Source organism: Cherax quadricarinatus, chromosome 22 (assembly GCF_038502225.1).
Source record: "Cherax quadricarinatus isolate ZL_2023a chromosome 22, ASM3850222v1, whole genome shotgun sequence".
NCBI lineage: Eukaryota > Metazoa > Arthropoda > Malacostraca > Decapoda > Parastacidae > Cherax > Cherax quadricarinatus.
Genome location: NC_091313.1, coordinates 37075900 through 37087868, shown reverse-complemented (window position 1 = coordinate 37087868; position 11969 = coordinate 37075900). Strand labels below are relative to the sequence as shown.

The 11969-nt window shown below is 47.6% G+C and overlaps 1 protein-coding gene across 1 annotated transcript in view; it reads right to left on the bottom strand.

Moving 5' to 3' along the window:
* Window positions 1-11400, bottom strand: part of LOC128689622 (balbiani ring protein 3-like) — a 127491-nt gene extending 116091 nt beyond the window's left edge. The window contains exons 1-2 of the mRNA XM_070087711.1: window positions 11332-11400; window positions 10680-10809 (exon numbers count right to left, since the gene is read on the bottom strand). Coding sequence (XP_069943812.1) covers window positions 10680-10809; window positions 11332-11400 — 199 coding nt within the window. The remainder of the gene's footprint in view (window positions 1-10679; window positions 10810-11331) is intronic.
* Window positions 11401-11969: the final 569 nt, after the last annotated feature.

Genomic DNA, 11969 nt, shown 5'->3' with positions numbered 1-11969 from the left:
TAGGTTGGTAGACAACAACCACCCAGGGAGGAAATACCGTCCAGTGGTAGTAGGTTGGTAGACAACAACCACCAGGGAGGTACTACCGTCCTGTGGTAGTAGGTTGGTAGACAACAACCACCCAGGGAGGTACTACCGTCCTGTGGTAGTAGGTTGGTAGACAACAACCACCCAGGGAGGTACTACCGTCCTGTGGTAGTAGGTTGGTAGACAACAACCACCCAGGGAGGTACTACCGTCCAGTGGTAGTAGGTTGGTGGACAACAACCACCAGGGAGGTACTACCGTCCTGTGGTAGTAGGTTGGTAGACAACAACCACCCAGGGAGGTACTACCGTCCTGTGGTAGTAGGTTGGTAGACAACAACCACCCAGGGAGGTACTACCGTCCTGTGGTAGTAGGTTGGTAGACAACAACCACCCAGGGAGGTACTACCGTCCTGTGGTAGTAGCTTGGTAGACAACAACCACCCAGGGAGGTACTACCGTCCTGTGGTAGTAGGTTGGTAGACAACAACCACCCAGGGAGGTACTACCGTCCTGTGGTAGTAGGTTAGTAGACAGCAACCACCCAGGGAGGTACTACCATCCTGTGGTAGTAGGTTGGTAGACAGCAACCACCCAGGGAGGTACTACCATCCTGTGGTAGTAGGTTGGTAGACAGCAACCACCCAGGGAGGTACTACCATTCTGTGGTAGTAGGCTGGTAGACAGCAACCACCCAGGGAGGTACTACCATCCTGTGGTAGTAGGCTGGTAGACAGCAACCACCCAGGGAGGTACTACCGTTCTGTGGTAGTAGGTTGGTAGACAACAACCACCCAGGGAGGTACTACCGTCCTGTGGAAGTACGTTGGTAGACAACAACCACCCAGGGAGGTATTACCATCCTGTGGTAGCAGGTTGGTAGACAGCAACCAGCCAGGTAGGTACTACCGTCCTGTGGTAGTAGGTTGGTAGACAGCAACCACCCAGGGAGGTACTACCATTCTGTGGTAGTAGGCTGGTAGACAGCAACCACCCAGGGAGGTACTACCATCCTGTGGTAGTAGGCTGGTAGACAGCAACCACCCAGGGAGGTACTACCATTCTGTGGTAGTAGGTTGGTAGACAACAACCACCCAGGGAGGTACTACCGTCCTGTGGTAGTAGGTTGGTAGACAGCAACCACCCAGGGAGGTACTACCATCCTGTGGTAGTAGGTTGGTAGACAGCAACCACCCAGGGAGGTACTACCATCCTGTGGTAGTAGGTTGGAAGACAGCAACCACCCAGGGAGGTACTACCGTCCTGTGGTAGTAGGTTGGTAGACAGCAACCACCCAGGGAGGTACTACCATTCTGTGGTAGTAGGTTGGTAGACAGCAACCACCCAGGGAGGTACTACCGTCCTGTGGTAGTAGGTTGGTAGACAGCAACCACCCAGGGAGGTCCTACCGTCCTGTGGTAGTAGGTTGGTAGACAGCAACCACCCAGGGAGGTACTACCATCCTGTGGTAGTAGGTTGGTAGACAGCAACCACCCAGGGAGGTACTACCATTCTGTGGTAGTAGGTTGGTAGACAACAACCACCCAGGGAGGTACTACCGTCCTGTGGTAGTAGGTTGGTAGACAACAACCACCCAGGGAGGTACTACCATTCTGTGGTAGTAGGTTGGTAGACAGCAACCACCCAGGGAGGTACTACCATCCTGTGGTAGTAGGTTGGTAGACAGCAACCACCCAGGGAGATACTACCATCCTGTGGTAGTAGGTTGGTAGACAGCAACCACCCAGGGAGGTACTACCGTCCTGTGGAAGTAGGTTGGTAGACAGCAACCACCCAGGGAGGTACTACCGTCCTGTGGTAGTAGGTTGGTAGACAGCAACCACCCAGGGAGGTACTACCATCCTGTGGTAGTAGGTTGGTAGACAGCAACCACCCAGGGAGGTACTACCATTCTGTGGTAGTAGGTTGGTAGACAGCAACCACCCAGGGAGGTACTACCATCCTGTGGTAGTAGGTTGGTAGACAGCAACCACCCAGGGAGGTACTACCATCCTGTGGTAGTAGGTTGGTAGACAGCAACCACCCAGGGAGGTACTACTGTCCTGTGGTAGTAGGTTGGGAGACAACAACCACCCAGGGTGGTACTACCATTCTGTGGTAGTAGGTTGGTAGACAGCAACCACCCAGGGAGGTACTACCATTCTGTGGTAGTAGGTTGGTAGACAGCAACCACCCAGGGAGGTACTACCGTCCTGTGGTAGTAGGTTGGTAGACAGCAACCACCCAGGGAGGTACTACCATCCTCTGGTAGTAGGTTGGTAGACAGCAACCACCCAGGGAGGTACTACCGTCCTGTGGTAGTAGGTTGGTAGACAGCAACCACCCAGGGAGGTACTACCGTCCTGTGGTAGTAGGTTGGTAGACAGCAACCACCCAGGGAGGTACTACCATCCTGTGGTAGTAGGTTGGTAGACAGCAACCACCCAGGGAGGTACTACCGTCCTGTGGTAGTAGGTTGGGAGACAACAACCACCCAGGGAGGTACTACCATTCTGTGGTAGTAGGTTGGTAGACAGGAACCACCCAGGGAGGTACTACCGTCCTGTGGTAGTAGGCTGGTAGACAGCAACCACCCAGGGAGGTACTACCGTCCTGTGGTAGTAGGTTGGTAGACAGCAACCACCCAGGGAGGTACTACCATCCTGTGGTAGTAGGTTGGTAGACAGCAACCACCGCGAGAGGTACTACCATCCTGTGGTAGTAGGTTGGTAGACAGCAACCACCCAGGGAGGTACTACCGTCCTGTGGTAGTAGGTTGGTAGACAGCAACCACCCAGGGAGGTACTACCGTCCTGTGGTAGTAGGTTGTTAGACAGCAACCAACCAGGGAGGTACTACCATCCTGTGGTAGTAGCTGGGTAGACAGCAACCACCCAGGGAGGTACTACCGTTCTGTGGTAGTAGGTTGGTAGACAGCAACCACCCAGGGAGGTACTACCGTCCTGTGGTAGTACGTTGGTAGACAGCAACCACCCAGCGAGGTACTACCATCCTGTGGTAGTAGGTTAGTAGACAGCAACCACCAAGGGAGGTACTACCATCCTGTGGTAGTAGGTTGGTAGACAGCAATCACCCAGGGAGGTACTACCGTCCTGTGGTAGTAGGTTGGTAGACAGCAACCACCCAGGGAGGTACTACCATCCTGTGGTAGTAGATTAGTAGACAGCAACCACCCAGGGAGGTACTACCGTCCTGTGTTAGTAGGTTGGTAGACAGCAACCACCCAGGGAGGTACTACCGTCCTGTGGTAGTAGGTTGGTAGACAGCAACCACCCAGGGAGGTACTACCGTCTTGTGGTAGTAGGTTGGTAGACAGCAGCCACCCAGGGAGGTACTACCGTCCTGTGGTAGTAGGTTGGTAGACAGCAACCAACGAGAGAGGTACTACCATCCTGTGGTAGTAGGTTGGTAGACAGCAACCACCCAGGGTGGTACTACCGTCCTGTGGTAGTAGGTTGGTAGACAGCAACCACCCAGGGAGGTACTACCATCGTGTGGTAGTAGGTTGGTAGGCAGCAACCACCCAGGGAGGTACTACCGTCCTGTGGTAGTAGGTTGGTAGACAGCAACCACCCAGGGAGGTACTACCATCCTGTGGTAGTAGGTTAGTAGACAGCAACCACCCAGGGAGGTACTACCATCCTGTGGTAGTAGGTTGGTAGACAGCAACCACCCAGGGAGGTACTACCGTCCTGTGGTAGTAGGTTGGTAGACAGCAACCACCCAGGGAGGTACTACCATCCTGTGGTAGTAGATTAGTAGACAGCAACCACCCAGGGAGGTACTACCGTCCTGTGGTAGTACGTTGGTAGACAGCAACCACCCATGGAGGTACTACCGTCCTGTGGTAGTAGGTTGGTAGACAGCAGCCACCCAGGGAGGTACTACCGTCCTGTGGTAGTAGGTTGGTAGACAGCAACCACCCAGGGAGGTACTACCGTCCTGTGGTAGTAGGTTCGTAGACAGCAACCACCCAGGGAGGTACTACCATCCTGTGGTAGTACGTTGGTAGACAGCAACCACCCAGGGAGGTACTACCGTCCTGTGGTAGTAGGTTGGTAGACAGCAGCCACCCAGGGAGGTACTACCGTCCTGTGGTAGTAGGTTGGTAGACAGCAACCAACATTGGAGGTACTACCGTCCTGTGGTAGTAGGTTGGTAGACAGCAACCACCCAGGAAGGTACTTCCGCCCTGTGGTAGTAGGTTGGTAGACAGCAACCACCCAGGGAGGTACTACCGTCCAATGGTAGCAGGTTGGTAGACAGCAACCACCCAGGGAGGTACTACAGTCCTGTGGTAGTAGGTTGGTAGACAGCAACCACCCAGGGAGGTACTACCGTCCTGTGGTAGTACGTTGGTAGACAGCAACCACCCAGGGAGGTACTACCGTCCTGTGGTAGTAGGTTGGTAGACAGCAACCACCCAGGGAGGTACTACCATCCTGTGGTAGTAGGTTGGTAGACAGCAACCACCCAGGGAGGTACTACCGTCCTATGGTAGTAGGTTGGTAGACAGCAACCACCCAGGGAGGTACTACCGTCCTGTGGTAGTAGGTTGGTAGACAACAACCACCCAGGGAGGTACTACCGTCCTGTGGTAGTAGGTTGGTAGACAGCAACCACCCAGGGAGGTACTACCATCCTGTGGTAGTAGGTTGGTAGACAGCAACCACCCAGGGAGGTACTACCGTCCTGTGGTAGTAGGTTGGTAGACAACAACCACCCAGGGAGGTACTACCGTCCTGTGGTAGTAGGTTGGTAGACAACAACCACCCAGGGAGGTACTACCATCCTGTGGTAGTAGGTTGGTAGACAACAACCACCCAGGGAGGTACTACCGTCCTGTGGTAGTAGGTTGGTAGACAACAACCACCCAGGGAGGTACTACCATCCTGTGGTAGTAGGTTGGTAGACAGCAACCACCCAGGGAGGTACTACCGTCCTGTGGTAGTAGGTTGGTAGACAGCAACCACCCAGGGAGGTACTACCATCCTGTGGTAGTAGGTTGGTAGACAGCAACCACCCAGGGAGGTACTACCATCCTGTGGTAGTAAGTTGGTAGACAGCAACCACCCAGGGAGGTACTACCGTCCTGTGGTAGTAGGTTGGTAGACAGCAACCACCCAGGGAGGTACTACCATCCTGTGGTAGTAGGTTGGTAGACAGCAACCACCCAGGGAGGTACTACCATCCTGTGGTAGGAGGTTGGTAGGCAGCAACCACCCAGGGAGGTACTACCATCCAGTGGTAGTAGGTTGGTAGACAACAACCACCCAGGGAGGTACTACCGTCCTGTGGTAGTAGGTTGGTAGACAGCAACCACCCAGGGAGGTACTACCGTCCTGTGGTAGTAGGTTGGTAGACAGCAACCACCCAGGGAGGTACTACCGTCCTGTGGTAGTAGGTTGGTAGACAACAACCACCCAGGGAGGTACTACCGTCCTGTGGTAGTAGGTTGGTAGACAACAACCACCCAGGGAGGTACTACCCAGGGGCTAGTAACCCCTTCTCCTGTATATACTAATAAATTTAAAGGGAGAAACTTTCGTTTTATTTTTGGGTCACACCGCCTCGGTGGGATACAGCTGGTGTGTTGAAAGAAGAAATATATACAGTACGAAAGTACTGGCTACTTCGATATAAAGTGTGTAGGTTCGAATCCAGGTGTGGACTGAGAAATAATATTTGTAAATAATATCGTTAGTTTGCGAATTGTTAGCCATTCCAAAATCACTTTACAAACTCACTGCATATAGCACGATTTGATGAAATAATTTTGAGGAAGCCGGGTGCTCCAGGGCAGGGGAGTGACTGCCTACCTTCGGCTAGCTGCCCATACTTATGAGTCTGGTTGTGTGCATATTAATTGGTCAGTAATTATATAAAATAGTTGAAAAATTAATGTTGATTTGAAAAAATATATATATATATATATATATATATATATATATATATATATATATATATATATATATATATATATATATATATATATATAATATATGTAATATATATATATATATATATAATATATGTAATGTATATATATATATATATATATATATATATATATATATATATATATATATATATATATATATATATATATATATATAATATATATATGACAACCTTTTGATTCTAGAAGCATTACTACAAACTTTGAAATAGAAAAGACCGGTAATTGAAAATTCTCTTCCTTGAACTTCGGAGTAGTTGAAATTTCTCTTCACTGAACTTCATGCTGTTTTCCGTGGCCTATTTAAAGATTTGGTTGATGCCCGCTTGGAGTCTTTCAGTGTCTTCGTTGATGACATCTTCATGCAAATTAGGATATCATCCACAAAGGAAGACACGGAGCCTGTGCTTACATCTCTGTCTATGTAAGTTATGAGGATAAGGAACAGGATGGGGGCAAGTACAGTGCCCTGTGGAATCGAGCTTTCCAATGTAGCCGCCTCAAACTTGACTCTGTTTACTCTTTGTGCTATATTTGTTAGGAAGTTACAGATCCATCTACTAGCTTTTCCTGTTATTCCTTTATCATTCATTTTGTGTGCTATTACACCATGGTGGCACTTGTCGAAGGCTTTCGCAAAGTCTGTATACTACATCTGCATTTTGTTTGTCCTCCAGTGAACCTAAGACCTTGTCATAGTGGTCCAGTAGTTAAGACAGGCAGAAGCGGCCTGCTCTAAACCCATGTTTCCATGCGTTGTATAACTCATGGGTATTTAGGTAGGCGGCGATCTTGCTTCTTAGAATCCTTTCAAAGATTTTTATGATATGGGACATTAGTGCTATCGGACTGTAACACTTTGCAATTTCTTTACTGCCACCTTTGTGGAGTGGGGCTATGTCTGTTGTTTTAAGTGACTGTGGGATGACCCCTGTGTCCATGCTCCCTCTCCATAGAATGCTGAAGGCACGTGAAAGAAGCTTCTTGCACTTCTTAATGAACACGTAGTTCCACGAGTCTGGGCCTGGAGCAGAGTGCATGGGCATTTATTGCGTTTTCGAAGTCTTGTGGTGATAGGATAATATTAGAGATTTTTTTAATGACTAAATTTTGAGTCTTGGTAATAAAAAATTAAATTAGATTTTCGACTCTTAGTCCGGTTAATGGCTCACTAAACAGTGAGCCATATTGGAACTATAGTATGTCACTCATTTCTTTGTTGCTATTTGTGTCCAATCTTGTATAAGCAAGGTTCCAATACTGGATGCTGTTTTGGCCATAGATTTGTCGAAGGCAAAAGCCTTCGACAAGTGTGACCATGGCGTAATAGCGCACAAAATGCGTGCTAAAGGAATAACAGGAAAAGTTGGTAGATGGATCTATAATTTCCTCACAAACAGAACACAAAGAGTAGTAGTCAACAGAGTAAAGTCCGAGGCAGCTACGGTGAAAAGCTCTGCTCCACAAGGCACAGTACTCGCTCCCATCTTGTTTCTCATCCTCATATCTGTTCAAATTATTAAATAAATAAAATAAATAAATAAATAAATAAATAGACAAGGATGTCAGCCACAGCACCGTGTCTTCCTTTGCAGATGACACCCGAATCTGCATGACAGTGTCTTCCACTGCAGACACTGCAAGGCTCCAGGCGGACATCAACCAAATCTTTCAGTGGGCTGCAGAAAACAATATGAAGTTCAACGATGAGAAATTTCAATTACTCAGATATGGTAAACACGAGGAAATTAAAACTTCATCAGAGTACAAAACTAATTCTGGCCACAAAATAGAGCGAAACACCAACGTCAAAGACCTGGGAGTGATCATGTCGGAGGATCTCACCTTCAAGGACCATAACATTGTATCAATCGCAGCTGCTAGAAAAATGACAGGGTGGGTAATTAGAACCTTCAAAACTAGGGATGCCAAGCCCATGATGACACTCTTCAGGTCACTTGCTCAATCTAGGCTGGAATATTGCTGCACACTAACAGCACCTTTCAAGGCAGGTGAAACTGCTGACCTAGAAAATGTACAGAGAACCTTCACGGCGCGCATAACGGAGATAAAACACCTCAATTACTGGGAGCGCTTGAAGTTCCTGAACCTGTATTCCCTGGAATGCAGGCGGGAGAGATAAATGATTATATATCCTAGAGGGACTAGTACCGAACTTGCACACGAAAATCACTCACAACGAAAGCAAAAGACTTGGCAGACGATGCAACATCCCCCCAATGAAAAGCAGGGGTGTCACTAGCACGTTAAGAGACCATACAATAAGTGTCAGGGGCCCGAGACTGTTCAACTGCCTCCCAGCATACATAAGGGGGATTACCAATAGACCCCTGGCAGTCTTCAAGCTGGCACTGAACAAGCACCTCAAGTCGGTACTTGACCAGCCGGGCTGTGACTCGTACGTTGGTTTGCGTGCAGCCAGCAGTAACAGCCTGGTTGATCAGGCTCTGATCCACCAGGATGCCTTGTCACAGACCGGGCCGCGGGGGCGTTGACCCCCGGAACTCTCTCCAGGTAAACTCTCTCTAGGTAATTGTTGGCTTTAAGTTCTTCGTGAGTTTCTTGTCTCCTATAAGATTCCTTAATCTTCAGTTCGATATTTGCTATTTCACGGACCAGTGCCTCCCTTCGTATTTCAGATATACTGGCCCATTTACCCAGCTCTGTGATTCTTTGCCTTCGCTTGTATAGGGAGCATCTCTCTCTATTTTACTTCTTCTCTTCCTTTTTCTTAAAGAAATGTGCCTTCAGCATATCTCAAGTGCCACAGGGCTATTTCTTTCTAAGCAAAGGTTAGGATACATGTTGTTTAGGAGATCCACCCCAATTTGTTTCATTTAGGACATTGTTGACTTGATCTCATTGTATGTTTTTGTTACTGAAGTTGAATTTAGTGAAGGTATCCTCATAACTGGTCACCATCTGCTGGTCAGGAGCCCTGCGCACACAGGTCTTTGATACTGTTATATTTCGTATCAGATCATCATTGTAAATGTAGATAAGGTCCAGTGTATTTTCTAGTCTTGTTTGCTCTATTAGTTGCTGATTTAAGGTGAATTTGTTGAAGAGATTTATTAGCTAATGTGAGTGTGGACTTTCGTCTGAGCTGCCTCCTATAGTTATCACTGCTAAAATAATATTTGCTGCATTGCTCCAGTTTAGGTGTCTTCAGTTAAAGTCACCCAACAGCAAGATGTCTGGGGCAGGAGATTTTCCAAACATGGGACAGTTTTACGAAGCTGTTCCTGGAATTGTTAGGAAGTAGCATCTGGAAGCTTGTATACAACTGGTAAGAACATACTGCCACACAGTACCTTGCAGCTAGGTCTAGCCCAGACTTTTTCCCTTCCACGGTACCCCGTGGCCTGGTCGCTAAATCTCTCACTTAATACGGTGAGGGTCTGCGTTCGATTCCCAGCGAGGGTAGAAACATTGGGCGTGTTTCTTTACACCGGTTGTCTATGTTCACCCATCAGTAAAAATAGGTACCTGAAAGTAAGTCGACTGGTGTGGGTCGCATCCTGGGACAAGGACTTAATTTGCCTGAAATATTCTGCATAACAAGGGGCTTTCTGTACAGTAGTATGTCATTAATGTCAGCTAGACCTGTATACGTTGTACATGTACTTGTAGCAATAAAGATGAAATAAATATGAAATTATTAATTATAAATGGGACATTATGTATTTCGATGGATTCTTGAATCAATAACATACATAACTTTTCTTTACTCAACCATTCCTAATGGCTAAGGACACCATACTTAAGGACCCGCCAAATGCAAAATCATGAAGATCGGAGAAGGGCAAAGAAGACCGCAGACAGAGTATAGGCTACGTGGCCAAAGACTGCAATCCTCACTCAAGGAGAAAGATCTAGGAGTGAGTATAATACCGAGTACGTTGCCAGAAGCACACATTAACCAAATAACTGCTGCGGCATATGTGCGCTTGGCAAACCTGAGAATAGCATTCCGGTACCTTAGTAAGGAATCGTTCAAGACTTTATACACTGTGTATGCCAGGCCCATACTGGAGAATGTAGCACCAGTTTAGAACCCACATCTGGTCAAACACGTCAAGAAATTAGAGAAAGTGCAAAGGTTTGCAACAAGGTTAGTTCCAGAGCTAAGGGGAATGTCCTACGAAGAAATGTTAAGGGAAATCGGCCTAACGACACTGGAGGACAGGAGGGTCAAGGAAGACATGATAACGACATACAAAATACAGCGTGGAATAGACAAGGTGGGCAGAGACAGGATGTTCCAGAGATGGGACACAGAAACAAGGGGTCACAATTGGAAGTTGAAGACTCAGATGAGTCAAAGGGATGTTAGGAAGTATTTCTTCAGTCATAGAGTTGTCAGGCAGCGGAATAATCTGGCAAGCGATGTAGTGGAGGCAGGAACCATACATAGTTTCAAGACGAGGTATGATAAAGCTCATGGAGCAGGGAGAGGAAGGACCCAGTAGTGGTCAGTGAAGAGGCGAGGTCAGGAGCTGAGTCTCTACCCCTGCAATCACAATTAGGTGAGTACACTGCCACACACACACACACACACACACACACACACACACACACACACACACACACACACAGCGTTCTTGAACAGTAACAAACATTGTAAAAAAAGAATAATATATAGTACTTACGTGAACAGCAGAATGTGCCAGGAGGACAGTCATCGCTCTTAGTCAAGGCATCACCGCAAAAGTTGGAGTCCTTCACACACTTTCCTCCTCCCCGTACACACTGTAGCCCAGCAACCTCCTCCTTGTTTTCCTGCAGGAGAGTTTTAACCTCGCTTTATCGTACTGAGCACCATTGTACTACAGCATTAATGATTAATGATAGAATGTATTGCATCGGGATATTTATATAGTAAGTTTCTATATTGAGTGAGAGCATCAGGGGGGATGATCTAGTGTCTAATATAAGAGTGAAAGTCGCATGTTTCTGGCATCAGAATGAAAAGACTAGAAGTCTGTAATTAGAGTACGAGGTCTAGTTTCTGGGTAAGGGGCCACAGTTGGAAGTCGAAGACTCAGAGTAATCACATGGATGTTAGGAAGTATTTCTTCAGTCACAGAGTTGTCAGGAAGTGGAATAGTCTGGGAAGTGATGTAGTGGAGGCAGGATCCATACATAGCTTTAAGAAGAGATATGATAAAGCTCATGGAGCAGGAAGAGTGACCTAGTAGTGGCCAGTGAGGAGGCAGGGCCAGGAGCTGTGACTCGACCCCTGCAATCACAATTAGGTGAGTATAACTAGGTGAGTACACACACATACACATACACACTCACTGAAGATGAATATGAAGTCCAGTCTTGCTGGTTCATCCTCATCTCCCTCTTTGGTAGTGTCCCTAACATGTTGGTGCATGAGGTTCTCTAGTACCACAACCATCATCTTGGCTCTCCATATTTCAGGACCCCCATGTGGCTCCAGGTTTTCCCAGTCAATCTCCTTGTGATTGAAATCACCCATAACTAGTAAATTTATTCTACTCGTGTGAGCTCTTCTGGCCACCTCAGCTAGTGAGACCACCATTGCTCTGTTGTTCTCTTCGTATTCGTCTCACGGCCTCCTGCAATTCTGTGGCGGGTTAATTATACATCACTGCAATGACTGAGTTGTACCTACTATGTAGTCCCTTTCGCCCATTTCGCCCATTTCTTCCATTCCCTCAGATCCCCATCAATTTTTAATAAGCAGTACAACTCCTTCCCCTTTGGAATTAGCTGGAAAGTGATGTAGTGGAGGCAGGATCCATACATAGCTTTAAGAAGAGGTATGATAAAGCTCATGGAGCAGAGAGAGTAACCTAGTAGAGACCAGTAAAGCTACAGGGTCAGGAGCTGTGACTCAACCCCTGCAACCACAACTAGGTGAGAACACACACACCACAAGAGAACCCAGACTCAGGAGGAAGAGCAAATAC